Here is a 23,270-nt window from a genome sequence, read left to right on the forward strand (position 1 = left end):
TTTGCAGTGAGAAAGCATTACAATCCAATGAACTTACAAACATCGTTCTGAGACCACCTGAATGAGGTAGTTCTGGCTCGGTTGAAGCGGACTCTGGAGCGATTTCTTTGCAGTGAGAAAGCATTACAATCCAATGAACTTACAAACTATAATAAGAATATAATAAGAATATATGTGCCTACAAGAAGAGAAAATGTTGAGTAGCGCGGAATATAATTTTTACCGGTAAAAATGCACTTTATGTTGAATACAAAAGCGAAAGCATGCTGTTTAACTGAACCATTAAAAATATATAGAATATTATAAACTTTTTGGTTAACTCAATTTATGAAATATAATCAATATCAATTTTACAACCTTTGACAATTGAAATAAGGCTATACAAAATAAATTCTCTATTCTGATTTATATTTGATGATGACTATGTCTATGGGTGTCACTATTCAAAATGAAAGTGAACCTTTTCGCTTATAAGGTCTCATTATTTATCATCTCATTGTCATAAATTAAAATAATGATGTATGACAGCTTAGCAGAATGCCACAAAATGCTTTACCATCCAATGTGAGAGGAGTTTACTTGCAAGTAACTTGTTTTAACTATTTTGGTCCGTTTAAAAACTTTGCCATGTAAAAGCGAACTGCACCACGAAGAAAAAGCTACATAGTTAAAATTGGATTCCCTGTTTCGGAACACAACAATTGATCTACAGGTATGAAAGTACCTTAAGACCAACAATAAAAGACAAGTTTGCTATTTTCTAGATTTTGTATGTTGATATGGCTAGAGACTGTACTCTCATTCCAGCTTAATAATCAAGGAAATTTTTGCTATTATACATGTATAACAGTAGTTAAAAATGTCCATTAAAAATGTCTCAAATGCTTAAAGCCTTTAGAAGATCTGATTATTATACAACTTATTATATGGTCCCTGTTGCAATATGAGGCTGAAACAACAAAATGTCAATTGCCGATCACTACAGACATACTATTCAAAATAAATATTAAATACTACTACAAGTTATATCAAGTGCCATTTGAGGCCTAGAGACGAAGAACCATATAAGTCCATATTTTCACATTTTGAGTAATAAGATTTTTTTTTCATTTGGATTGTAAACATTATATTATATATTTATTTTACTTGAAGATAGACAACAAACTCTTCTCAATTCAGTGTCAATATAAAAATTGTAAAGTTATTGTGATTTATATTTCTAATAATGTATAAGAACGGTATATGTCCAGTTGGTGTGGAAACAGTAAAACTCCAATTCATCAGTTTAAACCATTAAAGATTTGATTCCTTTATCTTAGCTTTAATGCAATAACAGAAACGTCAGGTTAATATTAAGCACTTCTTTCCAGTTCCGCCCTCCTCTTTTGTGCTCCGCTCTCAATTTAAATAAATACATAAATAAACTCTGCTTGCCGTAGGTTACACAAAACTGCCCGGAAATTTTCATTGATACAGCTTCATTATATATTGAATGTGGTTTATTTTGATGGGTTAACTGTGTTGTTTTAGCACTCTTCAGCGCATTTAGAGAGAGAGATCACATCACATATTCAGTTCTTCCACTCATCTCTGTTGGTGGATTTTTTTTCCTAGTTTTTGTTCTCCTCTTTAATTCAAATATGGTTTTCCAGCATCCCTCAAAGCTTTCTTTACTCTGTCCTTCCATTTATTTATGTGGGTTCTTCCTTTTTGCCGAAGATTTACCTTTTAATGTCCAAAGTAGACATGACAGCAGTCACAGGAACTGTTTTTCTATACAAAGTTCACACATACAAGTAATGTCACATGGTTATCTCATTTTTTCATTTATTTTTTGACTTAGATTTGGTTGTTCGTCGCACGCACTCATTTATTAAACAACAACAGCACAAACAGACTATAGTTAGTTTAGCCCTCTGTTTGACACTGAGGGTGGAGTGATACACATGGGGGAAGAGGCTAATCGTTGCTGATACTGGTAGAATATCGCTCAGCTTTAAGCAGCAAATTTCACAACAATGTTTGTTTAGGCATATCAACATTACAATAATTATGATGTGTCATGTACACTCAAACATAACTTAAGCTTATGCTTCTATACAAATATGATGCATACACTATTAAGCAAAGACTCAAATTGAGATTATCTTAAAACACGGTCAAACATGTATAGTTGACTGACACATGACAAAATGTATAGTTTATCTTTAAGAGGCTGCATAATACAGCCAGCTCCCATCATGTTTTTTTATTTTATTTATTTATTTATTTATTTATTTCATTATTATTGAACAAGGTATATTTTTGGATTGTAAAAGTAGAATTTTTGTTGAATGGTCATATATCAATGCATGTGGTTGAGAAGTTCTGCAGAGCTGAGAACTACTCACCTTACATCAATAGCACAGAAAAAAAAAAAAAAAACACCACCCATTAAAATAGCATATTATTGCTGTGTTTCAACATACATTTGCTACAAAATTGCCACCTAAAGTGCAAATTGCCAGTTGCGATCAGACTTAAGAGTCAGTTATTAAGCTTTCAGCAGTTTTTTTTTTCCTCGTACCTTAAAAACCAATTATGTTCTGTAGCATTATTATAATGTCTGGGAGAATATTTATAATTATATATAAAGTATAATATGTAATGGCCAGTCTACTAGTCAGTATTATAGAATAAACATAACATGTTTTAAACTACTCTAAATTTATAAAAATAGATTTCAATAGAAGTAAGATTTAATAAATAAGTGAAATGGAACAAAATTTTGTTCATTTGTTTATTCATTCACTCCTGTACTCCAGGCTGTCTTAAACACATGCACGGTCATTTGTAAAGGATGTGGATTAAGCGAAATGATGTAAAAAGAAAATCAGTTTCTTGCACAGATCAATGGCTTCACTTTAGACTTTGATGCATCATCATGAACTACTGATTTTACATTTATTTGACCTGTGTAATTTTGGCTCTCACACTGCTGGCAGGCATTGGTTTACATTTTTTTTATTCTCAGTAAGATTCAGTAAGATTAAAGTCACACTAGTAAATGCGCACTCTGACCTGATACAGAAAGCACTGGAAAACAAATTTGTTTTTTTAAGTTGTATTGGTGCACAAAAGCTTTCTTGAAGCCTTGTATGATTACATTGGGGTCACTGAAGGCACATGAAATGTTTTAACAAAGTTTCCTGAACTTTGACCATATGGGCCCAGTTTTTCAAAAGTAATCCAGTGGGATTTTGGATCACGGATTGGATCAAATATTGGATTTTGATCAAGCCTGTCCTCAGAATGGGATATTTTTTTATCCAAAAAAACCCCCAGAAAAACAGGATTATCCTGATCCCATCAGAAGAGTGGATTTAGTTGTGATTTTTTTTGCACCAAATACAATTTTAAAAAAGTTTTTTATGTTGCGTTTACAGGTATGGGTATTTTGTCAACCTTCAGTGGCATGGTAGCTTCCATCTTTACACCACCTGCCTCCGACGGGTCAGGCAGTATTTGCTATTAAATCAATTCTTTATAAGCACATCTTTCATTTATTATTTTTTTAAGCTTTATGCGGCACCACAATTTTAAAGAATTCTGCTATTTTAAATAAGTCATGCTTACGGCAGCGATCAAACTGTTCTGTGCTCGGAGAAAGTGGGAGGGAGTAATGAATAGTGTTTACGTGGATTTGGATTTGACTGCCAGTCAATTGAAAATCCACGTTAACACTATTCGCTACTCCCTCCCACCTGGGTGACGTGTCGGCGGCCATATTGCGCCAGACCGCACACCACACCAGCTGATTGGTGGAGAGAAGACCGAGTGTTCTTTTATGTTACTTCCTTGACCCTAGACCAGGGTCATAACCATTTTAAAGTGAATGATCACAGACTTAATTACTGATATGGTTACTGATGATATATGAATTCCTTCATATTTGAAGCCTATATGAAGCATGTCACATCTAATGAGATATGGTAAACAACAACAACAACAACAAAACAATAGCAAAGCAGTATTGTATTAGAACAAACTACAAAATGTTTGTTGATTACAGGGTTTCAGTTTCTTACCATTATAACAAACAATGGCCTTATTTAAATGGGTTTGTAGCCAATGGTATTTTGCCATATTTCTTCGCAAAGCCAGACGGCTACATTGTTGGTTCCATTTTAGGCTCTGGTAAACAGGATTTGGTAATCTTGAAATTCGGTATTTGGATCACATTGATCCAACACAATGTTCCTTTAAAAATCAGTCATGAAAGTAATATAGATTAGTTAATCCTGGACAGAAAAACACGGGATTTCCAAATCTAGACCAATTTGATGCAGATTATTTTTTTTTGAAAAACTGGGCTCCGGGGACTATTGCCGAAAATCGAGGGTCAGAGAGCTATTGGATTTCATCTAAAATATTTAATTTGCGTTCCGAAGATTAATGAAGGTCTCAGGGTAATTATTAAAATGATTAATAACCCTTTAAAATTCTATTGAAGAAAAAAAGTAACTTACTGTAGATGGCCTAGGGTTAGTAAACTAACAGCACATTTACTGTACAAGTTAAGATGAAAAGTCCATTTAAAGGGATAGTTCACCCAAAATAAGAATTCAGTCATAATTTACTCATCCTTTACCTGTTACAAACATGTATGCATTTTGTTGAACACAAAGTTGAAAACCTGTAACAATTGACTTCCATCACTTTTGTCTGTCTTACTATGAATGTCAATGGTTACTGGTTTTCAGATTTCTTTAAAATATCCAACAGAAGAAAGAAAAGCTTTGAAGCACTTGAAGCTGAGTGAATACTGACTACATGTTCATTCTTGGGTGAACTATCCCTTTAACTATGCCTTTCTAGGTCGACCAGCTGTGTGATTGACATCTGATTGCATTGGATTTATGTTCCTGCTGATGCCATGACTAAACTAAATGTTGCATCCCATAGCTTTGCCAGCTTTGCTTGTAACATCTGCTTGCAATCAGCTCTCTCTGGTCTCCTCTGGTTCGCCAGTACTAATTTAAAGTCAAAGAGCAGAACTCCTGAGCGGGAGGTGAATGATTATGTCTCATTGGCTCGACTGAGACAAACGACTCAAGTGCACTCGGCACCATGAGACTTAAAGAGAAGGTTCACAGTGAGGAATCTCAAATAGCCGCTGAGACTTAAAGGGCCTCGGGCCTGAGGAAAAAGTGGACAGCAAGCTTTGGAGCTTAGAGGGATGCAGAGGGAAATGACGTCTGTGACCCTTGAACACAGAGTCTGTGATGGGCTCATTATAAAGTTGAAAACAGCAACGCTCCAGAAGGAAAAAAATAAATAAATGCAGCGGTTCCCCTGATCACGTCATTGAGTCCCACTGAGGGATGAAGTCCAAAGTAATTAAGAGTAATGAACAAGGCTAAGCACCTCACCTGGACCACCGCTTCATCCCATGAGTGTTGGAGTGGACAATGTTACACCTGTTCAGAGGGTGGTAATTTGTCCTATTAATGGCTCAGTGGCATTAAAGAGAAATGAATATTATTATTATAGCTTTTATGAGTGTTCTTTGCAATCTGTAATAGTGCATGTAGTATGTACTGTAGTGCCTAGTGGTCAAACTAGGTATTGCTGTCCAAATTCAAAGTATTAGAATTTTGTTCTAGAGCTGAAGATCTTTGCCCGAACCCGAAGGTGCCCGATGGGTTCAGGCTTAATGTTTATCATTTTAGATGAGATCGGGCCGAGCTCGGGCTTGTGCAATAAATGAACAGTCATGTGATGCATTTCGATTAGCACAAGAAAGTAATCAAATCATTTGCTACAATGTCAAAACCCATCCCTGCAAAGTTAAAGCAAATTATGACAGAGAAGTCAAAATATAGCTAATTTTGCGAAGTGGGAAAATGTATAGAAAGCTAACCGGGAAAATAAAGAGATCTCTCGCTACATTGAAACTGCTGTGATGGAAAATTAAATGAATGTTCTTGGCAGGTAGAAGATGAACAAACATCTCTACCCAAAACTCAGTAGTACTATGCATACTGGACATTAGCAGCAGCAGTGAAAGTGTGTTCAGTGCTGCTGGACGCACCATCAGTGAGTGCAGGACCGCGCTAAAGCCATCTACAGTGGATTTAAAAATGTTCCTCCACAAACACTTTTACAATATCTAATCTTATTAAGTATAGTTTTTTCAAATTAAAACTTAATATTAATTAAATAATAAATGCATAATGATGTCACAATCTCCAGCGATCTAATCCTTACAGATCACTGGTAAACACACAGTTCACATAGGACTACAAATTTGCTGGTATATGCACAACAAGATCCAGTCATGCAACACACACACACACACACACACACACACACACACACACACACACACACACTGACCTGCTCCAAGTATCCATTGATTACACTTCCACAGCTGATGCTGCTCATGGACTGATTACACTTACATATATACGGCTCACTTTGACACTCTGAAGCTGTGGTCACACTGCACTTTTCTCCTATAGACTTCCATTCATACGTACTCGAATGCATCAGACCAGAAACGCAAGGTCATGCGGCAAGTTTGGCAGTTCGCTGCATTTGAAAGTTTAAGCGGGCTAAACTCTGACCTCCGAAATTGCATCATATGGTTGCATGACCAATCGAGAATCAAATGGTGACCTCTCTGGGGAGAAATTTAAAACATGGACCAATCACTCGCTTTTTAAAACATCTAATTATCTTATTTAATCTCGCCGCTTTTTGCAGTGCCGTACTACAGAATTGCGCTTAGTGAACATTCCGACACATTTTCCTTGCCGTGTTTTTGACCCTCACCTTGTTTGTTTGTTTACGTTGCCTGCTGCCTGCCACCTGCCTGTACTGACCATCTGCCTGTTTATTTAACCACGACTCTGGATTCCCTGTGTACGTCTGTTTGCCCCTGTGTTGACCATTGCTTGCCTGACCATTCTGTTTAATAATCCTGCATTTGAATCTGCACTTTATTGTCCAGCGTCCATTCACATTACAAATGTAGACAGAGTATATAGGCTAATTGTGGCATTATTAATTTATTATTTAGCTTAACCATCGCCTTAGGGCCGGATTGTGTAGAAAAGTGGGGAAACAAATCCCGCAGAGCCTTTGTCTTAATTTCCTTATTGCCAAATACCCATCTTAATTTAGAACTTCTCTTTTATTTAATTTGTTTATAAATATTTATTTTTATTGGTGTGTTGGCCAATTTAATGGCTAAATGTATTCACCTAGGCCTATTTAGTGTGCTGAGATGTTGCGATGTTACAGGGTTATTTTATTTCTTTGTTCCAACTTCTAAGTGGCCTATACGTTATGAGTAAATTATGTTAAAATACGTATAAACTCATTCTTGAAACAAGGCAAAAGAGCTGTGTGCATGTGCACATTTGAATAATGTCAGGCTGTAAATTGATTTGTGCTTTTAAAAAGCTGTCAATCAAATGAAGCTTAATTCTATTAATGAAACTCATATAAAGCAAAGGTCCAGAGTTGTTCAAGATCTAGAATTTTATTTTATTATTATTTTTTTTTTTGGACTAAATGGATTGAGACCATTGCATTTCTGTCAGATTTTATAAAAATATATTTTGTTTAGTTATTTGTTCAGACATCCCAAGTTGGAAAAAGTCATTTCCAGGGGATACAAAGTTGATTTGCGGGAGGTAGCGAATTAGTGGGTGCTCAAAGAGCAAGGGGGTGGAAGGGATGGTGTGGGCGGGTTGAGTAGTGAGCGACATATGTGTGAAGGGGGGCGTGTGCGCGAGACGTACTTGAAGAGTGGTGGCGGTGAGTTGCGCGAGACGTACCTGAAGAGCTAGTAGGGATGCAGTGGAGAGAGAGGTGTGCAACATAATTAAGGACCGGAGAGGAGACGCACGATTTCCAGGAGATTATCATTCATGATATAACCCTTCAAAGCTCTATAAAGTAACAAACATACTGTAGATTAGGCAAAACAATCCCATAATGACCAACACAATCTATATAATTGTGCATCAGAAAACCCCACGAATATACATCCTGTAAGATTAGCCGCAAAGTGTTTGTTTAATTTAACATTATCTCTCTGCGGTGTCTATTGGTTGCAGCCTGCATTAAGTTCAAGACATTGATGCTTGCATACAAAACAGCCATGGGATCTGCACCCTCATTACCTTCACTTGCTCTTACAAGGACTACATCCCCTCCGGAAACCTTGTGGTACCATCACTAAGAAGGTCAAAATCACTTTGCAGAGCAGGTTCATGCAGTGTTTCTAGCGGATGGAATGATCTTTACATCCTAAACCTTCCCAATTGCATGTTCACTTTATTTAATGTTAAAAACACAGCTGAACTTACATTGTATGTTCTGTGGGCACTTACTGTAAACTGCAAAATGAAAATAATTAAAATGATAAAATAAAGACAGTTTAAAGTTCTATAATACCAACACTTTCTATGATTATTGAATTCTTTATTATGAACGTATTCTTCGTTTGGAAGTAACTTTGTATAGAAAAAAAAAAAAAAAAAATATATATATATATATATATATATATATATATATATATATATATATATATATATATATATATATATATATATATATGCAAAATAAATATATGTAAATGTTCTAGTTCAATCAAAAATTAAAGATTTCTCAACATTTACTTATTATCCACTTGTTCCAAACCTTTCTTCAAGTTCTTTTCATTTTTTTAATCCAAAAAAGACATACTGAAAAATGCTGGAAAAAAAAAAACAACAAACTATAGATGTCAATGGTTGCTTTTTCCAAACATTTTTCCTCTGAACATCTTGTTTTTTTCTTTAAAATAAGGAAGAAATTAAAAGTTAAGATAGAATCACTTGGGTGAGTAAAGGAAGAGGACATTTACTTTTTAGGGGAACATTCGCTTAAAGTAAATCACAAAATTTGTTACGTGCTTCAATAAATTGGTGCATGATGTCTTTACTAAATTCAAGTAAAAACAAAAACAAAAAAATTGAAATAAATAAGAAATTGCAAGATAAATGTAGCACCAACACAAATTAACCACACAAAGCAATGAATTGAGAGGTTTTAACATACAAGCAATAATGAAGAGAACAGAAACAGGTGTGCTAATTAATGAATCATCATGACAAATAAAGACTCACTGGAAGTTAGAACAAAGGTAACTAGGTCACACAAAAGAATACAGCAAAACCAAAGCAGAGGATTCTCGACAACAGTATTTTTTTTTGTTTTATTCTGGTGCCAGCTGTGTGTAAACATTTCCATTTATTCATTTAGCAGAAACTTTTATTCAAAGAGTCTTATACATGAGGATACAAATAAGCACTTAATGCATATGAGAGTAAAAAAAAAAAAAAAAAATCAGATGATTACAATTTTTGTATGCAACTATTGAGAAATATGTTATGTAATTACAGGATTTCAGTTAAAGTCTGGAATACACTATGCCCCTTTTGCCCCACATTCATTCATTAATTTTCCTTCACCTTAGGCCCAATCCCAATTCTAACCCTTAGCCCTGCCCTTACCCCTACCCCTCGTTTTGCGTGTGCCCGTGAAAGGGTAGAGATGTCACAGCTCTCTTTAGCTTGAAGGCGTAGGGCTAAAGGCAAGGGGTATACACCCCTTCAAATGAAGATTTTTCAGGATCACACTTGAAACCAAGGGGTAAGACAAATTTCCCAGAATACCCCAGCAACAGCTGCACCCGGAAGTAAGGAAATCCACAAATTAGTATTTTTTGTCATTATTACGAACTTTTACAACAAACACATGTTTTAATATTCATACCCGCATTCATGTTTTACGGTCATGCTTTTAAATAAAATGCTAAAATAAAAACAGCTAAATTTCACGATCTACAATCCCTAATCATAACTCCTGTATACAGCAGTCCCACAACATTCTGACACTCGACATTGTCAGAAAAGTCTAGTGGCTGTCAATGAGCTTTTTACAGTGTCTGCTATAATGTTATGCTGTTTTTGTGTGTTTACATTGATGAGTATGGCCACTGTGTTAAATGCACAGTATAACGATCTTATTGCCACATTAGATCATTATGATAATATAATATATGCCCTTAATTATTTCCTGAAGATAAATAACAAAAAAGAACACAACTGGAATCACTCCAGCAGTTGCCATCATCTGATCTCATATGAAGCAAGAAATCGTAAGGACATATGATGACGTGTGCAGGTACTGTAGCGCTGTAAACACAGCACCAATTCTTAGGGGTACATTTTGAAGCCCTTCCTCTTAACCTTTGGTTGTAAGGGCCAAGGGGAAGGGGTAGGGGTACAAAAATAGAATTGGGATTGGGCCTTAGTCTCTTTTTTTATCAGGGGTCTGTTGGGAAAAATGTATTAATTTATTTTTTTGACTTGAGAGAAGGGCTGCAGAAAGAGGAAGTATGCTTGGGTGCAACAGCCAAAGGACTGCAGAATGACTGATAAGTGACATGACACAACTCCACCTCTTAATATCAGTTGTGTACAGGGGTTGACATTATTATTATTGTTATTATTTTATCAGCAGCCTCTGTGGCTAGTAGTTTTCCATCATTACAAGCCATCACCATGTTCACTAGCCACAATTTTGTTGTTGGGAAAATATATTTTATATGCATAAATTTGAATTTGGCAAGCTAAAATTACTTAATTTAGTCTTTGTGTTATGTCCACATGCCTCCTCAATCATTTAACTTCTTTTTGTGTGTGAACTTGCTTAATGTGCATGAGAAAATGGGTTGTGGTTTCATGGTGTTGCATTGCAATTCGTCTTTTTTTTCACATGACTTTTCAGGGCTCAACACTAAGGATTTACCACATTTATCTCTGACCACACCAAAAATAAATAAATAATTATTTCTTAGCCAAAAATGTTAAATAATATGTCAAACATGCTAAATATAGCTGTATACATGCTCTTTTTATTCAACAAAATCTTTCTTAAAAAAATTACATTTAAAAAATTATTATTGCCATGTATTATTGCTAAAACTATGCACAGTAGCCTAGTCTGTCCAGGCTAAAAAATGATAATTAAACCATATTAACCCTTTGATGCACTACACGGGTCTAAAGTGGAGCTTGCATGGTTCAGGATCGGCACAGCTACGCATTGATGAATTTGCTCTTCAGTGTTTGGACTCTCAGTAATGATTTTAAACCACACTGAACTAAGCTAAACTGAACTGAACTTAAACACTAAAATCTGAGCTACCCTGATCCAGTTACTATGAACATTTATGTGAAGCTTCTTTGACACAATCTACATTGTAAAAGCGCTATAAAGCTGAATTGAATTGAACTGAATTGAAGTGACCCATCTAAGTTTATTTTTTCTATATCTATTGTATAGCTTGTGCATCGAAAGGTTAACAAAAATAACTAAGCAAATGAAAGCAGGTGAAAAAAATACCATGTGTGATAATGGAAGGCTGATCACATGCACATGGGTAACGTTAGGCCTATAATCTGTTCTGTTTAAAGAAAAGTAAAAAAAAAAACTGCAACCACTGCTGCTTACAAAAAGACATATGTTGAAAACATCCAGAGCTTATGGAAGCAACAGGATTGTGAGTGCATGAGCATCACTTTTTGTCCAGTCTGTTTGAAAGAGCACCGATAATACCAGTTGCGTTTCTATGTACGGTATCTTCACGTCAGGAAATGGGAGTGGTCATGTTTTTAAATATGCACGCATCACATCACCTGTTTACACGAGTGATCAACCTCTCATTGAGAATTAATAATAATAATAATAATTCCTCACATTTGTATAGCGCTTTTCTGGGCACTCAAAGCGCTTTACACAATGGGGGGATCACCTCATCCACCACCAGTGTGCAGCATCCATCTGGATGACGCAACGGCAGCCATTTTGCGCCAGACCGCACACCACACACCAGCTGATTGGTGGAGAGGAGACAGTGATGCAGCCAATTGAATATGGGGATGGTTAGGAGGCCATCATGGACAAAGGCCAGTGGGCAGATTTGGCCAGGATGCCGGGGTTAAACCCCTACTCTTTTCGAAGGACATCCTGGGGTTTTTAACGACCACAGAGAGTCGGGACCTCGGTTTAACGTCTCATCCGAAAGACGGATTCACCTGCTTTCGTTTGCTTGTGCTTTTTTTGTCGGTCATGCTGCTTCTCGATTCTAAGATGACATTTGCATGCATAATGGGCCACTATTGTCGAACCCTGCTTTTAAGATAACAATAATTAAAAAATGATCTTCAACCAGCCAAAGTGGCTAATGAGAGTGATTGTCTAACCTGCCACAGCTGAAATCTACCCGCATTTGGCAGGTGTTACTGTAAAGCCTTGGTTGTGTACATACAGTATGCTGGAGTAATGGAAATGTAAGTTGAGAACCTCCTAAATGTTATTATTGTATTGCATTTTGGTAAAGTAACCCAGAGCTCTGTCCTCGCAATTTTCATTTGTATATAATAAATTACTAATATTTTTGACATTGAAGAAGACCCTCCCCTTATTTTTTTTTTTTCACCACAGCGGAATGAAACGCCAACTTATCCAGCATATATTTTACACAGTAAATGCCCTTCCAGCTGCAACCCAGTACTGGGAAACATCCATAAGACTCATTTACACACATACACTATGGCCAATTTAGTTTATTTAATTCGCCTATACCGCATGTCTTTGGACTGTGGGGAAAACTGAAGCACCTGGAGGAAACCCTCGCAAACAAAGGAGGAGAACATGCAAATTTCTCACAGAAATGCCAACTGATCCAGCTGGGGCTCCAACCAGCAACCTTCTTACTGTGAGGTGACAGTGCTAAGCCACCATGTCACCTTGTCCACTAGTTGCCATAAGTCAGAGCCAGTCTGCAGATTGAGTTTAATCATGCAATTTACGATGGTCATAGACCCTTTTAGTTTATTTCTTGTCTTATGTCTTATCTTCAAACTTTGATTACATTGGTTTACTGTATACAAATCAATATTTAGTATTTTAAGCCATATGTTTTTATTTTATTTTTATACATACCATGATGTATGACACATTGCTACTAAAACATAATACGCAGGTAAGTCAAAGGCAATCAAGGCCACAAAATCACAAATATTGAGAAGAAATTGAGACATACAAGATTACCATCATGAAAAACAACAACAAAAAAGAGCCAGTACCTCCAGAATTTGAACAACAACTGTTACGTTAACAGAGCAAAGAAAAAAGAAAATTGCCGGCGATTGCAACAGAACCACACCAACTGTGCAAGTACTTATTTGCTTGGTCTCCATTTGTGTTCGTTTGTCAGGATAATATTTCTCATTATACAGGGCTTAACATTTATGCTTTGGGAAAAATGTGGATAAGTAGCCTGATTAAAATGTCAATAAGTGCAAATTATTGATTGTATGACATTAAATGTTAATAGCGGCTGGTAATTATTTACATATTAACAGTAACAAGGTGGTGCCAATCCATGCTTGCAACAGTATATGCAATTGTATAATCTGTAGTATAATATCAGTATCATAAGACTTACATTTTAGACCCAATATTGTCTATTAAAGCAGTTCCAAACAGAGCAGTTCTGTTTTATCAGGCAACACAGTAGAGCAGGGATCACCAATCTTGTTCCTGGAGGTCCGGTGCCCTGTAGGTTTTAGCTCCAACTCTAATCAGACACACCTGAACAAGCTAATCAAGGTCTTACTATAATTGAAACACCAGGCAGGTGTGTTGAGGCAAGTTGGAGCTAAACCCTGCAGGGCACCGGACCTCCAGAAACGAGACTGGTGACCCCTGCAGTAGAGCACTACATGAACTAACGAATGATTAAACACACAAATTAATACACAAACGAAACTGATTGGCTCTTTTTATTTGACTTTAGATTAAGCACAATGACTTACCCATCCATGTTTATTTGGTCTGTCATTGTTCTCCTTAAAATGGGGGATATTTATGCATGAGTATTTTTATAGTATTCAGAATGACTAGAAGGTTAGGTTGTCTATGATCCTGTCATGTAGTGTACAATGGTGTTTTTCTCTGTAGTCCCAAAATTTATGGATTAAGGAAGCAGAGAACACAGTTGGATTTTGAAGACCATTCCACCAGCTATGAAGAGTGACTGTTCAATCGAGTGATATTGTGTGTCTTAATGAACTTTGTAGACTTGTAAGAACTTGTGGAAGCCATGAGGGTGCAGATCTTGGGGTTGTTTGATAACCAAGCATCAGCACCTTGAATGTGATGCGAACTTTAACCAGTAGCCAGTACAGGGAGATAAAGAAAAGTTTGAAGTCGGATTTCTTGGGTATTTTGAAGCTTTTTGAACCATTGGTAGAGGTTTCATTGCACATGATGGACATCAGCCTGAAGAGTTTTTGCAATATCCTACAACTTTCAAAGCTATGGGTAAGATGTTCAACAGCATAGTACTGTATGTTAGGATGGGTCTATTTTTTTCTCAGCTTGTGTAGCACAAACCTGCATGATTATGCTTTGTTGGTCTTTGTAGCTCAGCTGGTCATCAAAAAATCATCCTAAGGCTGAACTTGATGAAATAACCGTTGGTGACCCTAGCTGAATAGTGAAATTGAAGCAAGAAGTTCTCTCTTTGCCAGGTTGAGCTGCAGATCTTCATCCTGGCCAAGATGTCCTCCAAGGCATCAGAAGTCCAGTCAGCCAACATTGTACCATCTGGTTGAATTGTGTGTCATCATCCAAGCAATGGTAAGAGAAACCATGTTTCATACTTGCAGGTTCCAGTAATGAGATGATATGGTAAACAGAATTAGTCCAACAACAGATCCCTGAGGCACTCCTGTGTTCCTTACATTGTTCCTTGCAAGCAGAGGGTTTTAATATATGTTCCAGTTACAAGTCATGTTGTGTAATGGAAACGTAACATTTGGTTTAGACATTTGTTTGTTTTAGGTAAAGGTGCAGTAGGTGATTGTCTTCAGAAACATTTTTTTTTTGCTGTTCTGGTTGAAAGTCTTTTCATATTCTAATAGTAATGAATAAAGTAATTGATCTAAATGTATTTATTTTTTTATTCTGGGCAAGGCATAAAACAAAACTAAAAAATGTTTGTCCAATTAAATTTTGTCAGCCGAGAGAGTAATGTTATGTTTTAACTATTTTAGTCTCTCAAGGCTGATGTAGATTGTGTTGTTTTATGTGAAGCTTATTTATAAACTAATTTCGAGAGGATCGCATGCTCATGATTGCTTGCAGCTGCCCCGCGTTATCCAATTTATTATTCACCAATCAGACGATTCCTGGGCCACTATAATTGCCCTAGGTTTCATACCACAGACATCTTCGCTTTGAAGAACCCCACTTCCACCCCTACTCCTCCTCCTTTTCTAGATTGGTGGCCCAGGGGTTAGCAGTGTTGCCTCACAGTGAGAACGGCTTTGGTTCTGGTCATCAACAAAACCAGCAGACGTTTCTGTAAGGAGTTTGCACATTCTCCCCGTGCTTACGTAGGTTAAAGGTATTGGTCAGGTACAGTAACTCCTAGTCTCTCCTGACTGACCAATGGCGTAAGAGGAAAAGTCACACTTTTTTTGTTTCTCTTCGCTGGTCTGTACCGTCCCAAGACAGACAGAGAGAACTTTAACTCATGGTTTGAATTTACACCAATCATACAAGTTATCAACCTGTGTTCTAGATCATGAGCTGTAGAACTCCTCGGTTTCCTCTCACCATCCAAAACCATGCAACTTAAATTATTTAACTAATCCAAATCAGCATCATAGACATGCTCTTAGCAAGAAGCTATCTCTTAAAAGTAATCTCTGTCTGTTCATTAGCTTCTACAGCAGGGAAGTTCTTGAGTTCTGCCTGAGCTCAAACTTCTCTCTCGCCTTGAAACGTGAGGGAGCCCTGGGCTCGAGGATCTTTTGAGCTCAGGACTCTCTCTCTCTCAAGGTCTCTCTCTCAGGGATAAGTTGGTTTTATATTCAAATTGGTTCAATTTTGAACGATGACAGCCTGTATTCGCTCTGGAATTTGGCTTGTAACTATTGCTTAGTAATAAGTGTAATTCCTGCATGCTGTGGGCCAACTACTATGCAGAGTTGCATTAGGACAGCACGTGAGAGAGAATTGCGGAGGGACTGCGTTACAAAAATATTATGCTAACCAGTTAATATTGTGTTAGGATTACCAATTCCTGTTTACCAGAGCCTTAAATGGAACCAACAGTATAGCCTACTGGCTTAGCAAACAACAACAGGTAGGCAAAATACCACAAACAGCCATTGTTGATTTTAATTGTAAGAAACAGAAACACTGCAATTCACAAACAATTACTTTTTTTTTTGTTTTGGTTTTTACTCATTAGATGTGACATAATTCATACTGTATATAAAGGAATATAAAGGAATTTATATAGTATATCATGACCATCACGTTTGTGATCATTCAATTAAAAAATTAAATAAATAATAATAAAAAAACATTATTTGCTTTAAAAAAAATCCCAACTAAATCTACTCTTCTGATGGGATCAGGATAACCACATTTTTTATTATTTTTTTTATTTTATCAAATAGATCACAATCTGAGTTTAACGTTTTGAATAACCCAATGGGCAGGTTTGATCCAAATCAAATGTAAGATTAGATTACATGGACTGATCTTAATACAAAATCTATATTTTACTTTAAAAATTTCAAGCTTTGATATAATCCATAATCTAAAATCCCATTGGATTAGTTTAGAAAAATTTGGCCTAGGTTATTGCTTCAATATCACACTTATTCTCCATAAAAAGAAATACACGCACATGTACTTCAATGTTTTTGTGTGTGTCTCACGCCATTGTAGGTACAATTTATCACTTTTTCATCTCCACCACGCGCCAGTCATCTGATACCTAACGGCCTTTCCTCAGAATCGTCTGTAAGCAAAAGGAAGTAGCTCTCGCCCTTATGTGGCCTCCCAGAGCTTGATATAGATATAATTTTATTCCGGTGATGTGCCTGTGTCAAATATTCTACCTCAGGGGTATTCTTTCCCACAGAAGAAGAAATTGAAATTCAATAGATTTCCCACCTCCAAAAGGTTGAACAGACCATGTAAGAGAGAGAGTGAGAGAGAGGGAGATGCCCAGCGGGAAAACTGTCATGCGGAGAAAGATGGTGCCCGACATTTAGTTATTCATTCCTATCTATTTTCACCCACAAAATTAGAGCTATTTGCCAGCCGCCGTCCATCTCACGTTACTGCAAGGGACATTTCCCCCCACCTTTAGCTTCTGCCCCGTAAATGCAGCCTATATTATCTGTATGTGCTGCTGATGGAAAGTGTCTTTATGGAAAATACCATCTCATGCAATCTAGCTGATGCTTATTATGCTCAACAAACAGTGTTTTGGGTTCAGCTGAGTCACAGCGTTGTTGTTGTTGTTGTTGTTAGACTTTGATTATGTCTCCCTAACCGCAGAATGAAAGATACGAATAGGAAGAGTCCAGTTAATGTGCAGTTTGATGTACACAATTGAACATTCAGTCTGAATGTCTGATGGATTTTATGTTAGACATTTTTCATTTTATGAAGACGTTTCAGGAGCCAATATGTGACAACGCCAACAGCTCATTTGCGTTGGTGTTCCATAATGTTGCACACTGGACAGTCTAATTTGTCATTTCAGACATGTTCAGGATAATATAATAGAGTGCATTTCCCTTGGGACAAACTTCAACCAATGGAAAAACTCAAATGAGCACGGTTAAATCTCTTTTTCATGAAGTCGTAATGAATCACGCTGCATTACAGTCTTCTATATTATAAAGTATTTATGTAGCCATTTTGTTTTGAAGCTCCAGTCGTGGTCTTGTTTTGACAGCTCTTTAGCACTTCAATTTTTATTGAGTCATTAAAAACAAAACTGCACAGTCCTTCTCACATTGTAGTGGCAACCTTTGTTTAAGAGTTAGCAAAAGGATCAACATAGGCTCATTCTAAAAACGTAGCCCTATCTACATTTCTGGAGATCACAATTTATGTAGCCAGAAGCACGTACATCTTTGAAAAGAACAGTTAACACTATAAATTTATTCAAGTATTACTGGTATTTAGTATACTTTTGTCAATTGTACTAAAGTCCTACTGAAGTATAAACATACTTTTAATTAGTATATTTATAGCGTAAAAGCATCAAACTTTTATTTAACACAAAAAAATAACAATGTACTAAAAATGTATTTGCGGGTATTTAAGTGTATTTTGAATGCATTTAATTGTATATTTTTTTCACCTGGGATCCCTTCAAAATATATTCTTTAAATAAATGTTTAGTATGTTAAAAGCACATTTTAGATCAGCTCCATGGTGTCTCATAATAGCACAGCTGAGTACACTTAGATGTACTTAAGTTTATCTTGAAATGTACTTAATACTAATTTTTAGTACATTAAATGCAAAATTAGTTTGGGAAGATAGAGCAATTTAAATACAGTATTTAGCACACTTTTTTTACAATTTGTGTGTGTGTGTGTGTGTGTGTGTGTGTGTGTGTGTGTGTGTGTGTGTGTGTGTGTGTGTGTGCGGTGCGTGCGAATGAGAGATAGAGCTTTGCCTGTGTTTGTGTTGGTGCTTATGATTGTGTGTTAGAGGGCGCGCGCGCGCGAATGAGAGAGAAAGCTTTGTCTGTGTGTGTGCTTGGTGCTGTGCGTGTGTGTTTATACAGACAGCTTGTTATAGGCTGTCTGGACTGTATAACTGGGTGATTTTCGGTTTTGTTCTCCCCCCGCTCTTTAGCTGGATCGGGCGCGGCGGATAGAAAACGGGGCAGGTCGGGCAGCGGGACATCAAATGCTTAATATAAGCGGAGCGGTCGGGTTCCGGCTAAAACCTGGCGGGTGCGGGCGGGAGCGGGATTCAAAATTTAGTCCCGCGCAGATCTCTAGTTGGAACTAAACTGTGCAGGGCTTCGGCCTTCCAGGAATTGAGTTTGACACCCCTGCTTTAAGCTATTCTTAAATATATTTATAAATGTTTAAAATTAGGGTTCAAGTGTATTTCTAGTTGTAACTAAATATATTTTTTTCAAATACAGATTCAGTATGTTAAAAGCACATTTAAGTTCAATTTGAGGGTGTCTCAAAATAGCACAGTTGAGTACACTTAGATGGTATTAAGTTTATCTTAACATATACTTAATACTATCTTTTAGTACATTAAGTACAAAATTAGTGTGCGAAAATAGAGCACTTTTAGTACGTTACTGAAAAGTGTACTAAGTATACTTAAATAAAGTGCACTTTTTTTTTTATTTTTTTACCTGGGATCGATCAGTCATTCAGTCAGTCAGTCGACAGCGGCTTCTGGTGGATTTACAGGAAAACAGTGGGCGCAAATGGCACTCGAGAGAAAAATTTGAGATTTCAAAAAGCATACTCAGCAGCCTCTGGTGGATTTGCGAAAACAAAAACTGCAAAAAACGTAGCTCCTGACATGTATTCGGTGCTCTCCAGAAATGTAAATGGTGATACGTTTTAAAAATGAGCCTGGGTTGAAAAGAATGCATAATTTAATATAATTATGTCGGTTAAAAAATGCGTGATGAGTAGAATACATGTCATTCTACACACAAAAAATAATAATAATAATAAATTTCTATGTAAAAATGTTATTGATGTGATATAATATTTTTAAAAAATGGTTGTCTGTTGTAAGTAGTCTGTCAAAACATTGTTTTAATAAATAAGAAATAACCAGCATGTTTAGCAAAATGTGCATCTCTAGAGTTATTTTTATTGCTATCTAACGATCATATTGTGGAAAACTGCTGGCCTTCCAGGGGCAAATGTGATTTGTTGTGACATGTTCTTTGACTGGTATCTTTTTTTCATGCTTGAAACGTTTATAGATTACCCAAGATGCCATATATCCCAGTATGTTATACGTCTTCTTTAAATAAACCTTCTCATGTGAATTCAACTTTTCGTCATGCTGTAACTAGTAATAAATATCTCCTCCGTGCTTTAAACTCATTAAATATTTAATAGTAATTTTGTTATTCAAAAAAATCAGGATAGCTAAAATGACGGATTAAGCATTTGCATGACTATTGCTGGCCATATGCTCATCATTAAATAAATGGTAGGCAAGTAGAAATACTGGGCAAAACATGATTTTTTTTCCTTCCTATTAAATTGGGACACAAAGATCAGATATTTAGGATTGTTCAGTCAAAAGTGGGATTGTTTGCAATCCTAGATTTCTGGCAGACCCAACAAAACTTTGCAGTGAGTGCTTCAAAGGGAATCCTGGGATTCAAGATTTATTTGCCTTAAAATAATGTAAAGAATGGCTCTCTGAGTTAAATATTTAGAAAAAAAATCTAATTTACATGATTTAAAAAAATACACATATATACACATTTTGGACCATTACATTGTTTTATATAATGTCAAATGGTTGCACCATCCCCTACTGGAGCTCTGTCTGTTGCTATTATAAACAACACAACTAGCAATACCACTGATTGAAAGACTGATTCAAAGCTACATTGTGAGGCATTTGGTTGTAACTGTCATGAACAACACCAGAACGATATATTTTCACTGTTTTCCTAATAGGAAAAAAAAGGTTGATGAAAAGATGCCTGATCAAAATCAAAGCTATTGAAAGAACTCCCAGGTGTAGACAGATATACAGTAAGTGCACAGTTAAACCAAATGTCCCAACTTCAGTGTTTCTCCACAATAGTCAAACACTCTCAGATATTGAGTAAAATTAGCACTGAGAAACAACAGGATGTGAAAATACATACTCTGAAGGAGAAAGTTCAAGCTTATTCATGAAGTGACCAGGTGATTGGTTAGTTTCCATTTCCAAGTGTCCATTTTCCTCAAGTTATGATCGATGCTGCCTCAAAGAAGTATTGGCACATTTATTGTCTAGTGTTCCTTTTTGCTGCCCTTTCTCAATGTTGAATTCACTCAATATCCTGAAACATTTAACATTTTAATATTACTTTCTGTTTGGGAAATAAATATATATATATATATATATATATATATATATATATATATATATATATATATATATATATATATATATATATATATATATATATATGGTAGTGAAAACAAAAAAGGGCACAGTTTGGCATCATATCAGTATTTTACTTTCTGAGTATTGTTAAAACAGCAGCACCCAATGGCTCACTAAGTGCGTCCATTTAACATCACATATCACACGTACAATAATGGTGGCCCCCATAGTCCATAATAAATGTGAGTTTGTTTCCTCAATGTAAATATTCTATTGGATTTCTTATTCATATTTATTTAAGAGACAATATTTCTGTTACATTAAGTCTTGATACCCAAGGTACCCTTTAATAAAAAACAACCTCGACACTTTAATCTGTTGTTTCAAAGCAGTTTCACAGATACCAGATTAGGTTGAAACAGTAATACAGAAGCCAATTCCCTTTAAAGCAAGTCGTTTCACTCTGCAGCCATCTTTGTAACGCCTCTTGGAGAGTATGCTCTGGCATTCTGTTTGAATGAGGAAACATCAAATTCTCCAAACTTACTTGCCAAGCTTACGTTTGAAAGTCATATTAGGAATCACCAAAAAAATTAAACAACAACAGTATCTTTAGTTTTATTTTTAAACATTTGAATCACACAAAATCTGCATAAACTTATATAGTCCAAGCCCCGACCTAGGAGAATTATCAGTCTATAGAAATTAATGATTGGCTCGTCTACAATAAGGCCGGGCTTTATTCGCCATATTGACCATTACACTTTTCCCCATTCAAAACTATACAAGTGACATGTGTTGTGTATTCTAGAGTCTTTGACAGAAGTCAGTAATAGAAGTGAAAAAAAAAAGTAATGTAGGACAAATACAATTGTTTAGATTGCTATTGGGAAATCATTAGCTGTCTTGAAAGTCTGGTCATATGAAGACTTCACATTTGATCATTTACCTTTTTATATTAATTTAGGACAAACAAAAACTGTTTGACTGAAAAGATGCAGGAATTGAAGCCCATATAGGATCCTACGGGTCTGGAATCTCTGGGCTACTTGCGTATCTGAATATAGACTGGTACTGTTTTGTCACACTATTTAAAAACCACCATTCTTTATAATCACAATAATATGTTAATTTGAGCATTAATTCAGTTTTCTGAATAACTTTTATAAAACCACCAATCTTTATTTACCAGACACTTTCATTCAATAGTCAGGCGATATCTCAGTAATGTTTCTAAAGGACATTTCACCATTAGTATGGCACAGATGAGTACTGTATACAGCCTGCGTTTTTCAATTTTACACTCTTAGATTCTCACTAGAGACCCTTGGAAGCCTAACCTCTTGATTTCAACAGACTGGATCAGAAGGTTGCCGATGTCCTCAGGATAAGCCTGGAGCCACAGTCTCCCCTAAATTGTAACACTCTCAACTTGCTTAAAAACCTTTATCAGCTAAATGCATGTTAATATGGCACTTCAAAGCATTTTTGGGGACAGCGTTCAAGCCCTCAGATCACTATGTGTGTGTGTTATCACAAAAACTGGCATTTTTACCAACCAAATTCAAGTTGTCTGTTTTTTTTGTTTGTTTTTTTTTTCAATTCATGAAAAAAAAAAAAAAAACAAATGATAAAAGCACTATAGATTGGTCCTGTACTTTTTCCATCACTATCCTATCATTCAAGACGAAGTGTTAGAGTTTTGCTAAGTCAGCATGGAGTAGTCGGAATGACTGATCTGACCTTCACAAAAGCAAAACTTGAATTGTTTCCAACAGATAAAAGAGAAAAGTCTGCATTTTTTAATGTTAACAATAGTAGGCCCTGTGTTTTTTTCTTTTAACGGACAGCTATGTTAAAGTCCCAGCAGACATTTCCTATTGTACCACTCTTGTACATGTTTGACAGTCAAGGACATGTGATCTCTTTTGAAGCTTCTAATGTATCTCCCCCCTCTGTGTGTTCAGTAGTTTTCCTGCTGAGTGGTGAATGTTTATCAAAGTTATATATCTTTGGAGAACTGAGGTGGACTTTGGCTGAATTAAACCTTCGTCTCTGCCTCCATTTTCAAAATTGACCATTCTGGCTGATTGAAAGCTGGGCTCCTCTGTGTAATTTATAGAGCAGGTGTTAAATTGATTCTCCACTATAGGTGTAATAAATCTGAAACACCAGAAGTTTGATACTAATTTCAAGCACAAAAACTTTGGAGCCTCGGACTTCAGAAAAAAAAAAAGAAA

General features: G+C 36.1%; 1 protein-coding gene across 3 annotated transcripts in view; it reads left to right on the forward strand.

Annotated features, from left to right (window-relative positions):
* Positions 1–23,270, forward strand: part of galntl6 (polypeptide N-acetylgalactosaminyltransferase like 6) — a 708,600-nt gene that overhangs the window by 275,466 nt on the left and 409,864 nt on the right. For 2 of the 3 annotated variants that reach the window (XM_087236265.1, XM_087236264.1), the window contains one exon: positions 14,640–14,748. The exons of the other annotated variant lie outside the window; for it this stretch is intronic. In XM_087236265.1, coding sequence (XP_087092391.1) covers positions 14,746–14,748 — 3 coding nt within the window. In that variant the 5' untranslated portion in view covers positions 14,640–14,745. The remainder of the gene's footprint in view (positions 1–14,639; positions 14,749–23,270) is intronic. 3 annotated transcript variants of the gene reach the window in all.

This window comes from Danio rerio, chromosome 1, assembly GCF_052040795.2.
Source record: "Danio rerio strain M-AB ecotype USA chromosome 1, GRCz13ab, whole genome shotgun sequence".
NCBI classification, from domain to species: Eukaryota; Metazoa; Chordata; class Actinopteri; order Cypriniformes; family Danionidae; genus Danio; species Danio rerio.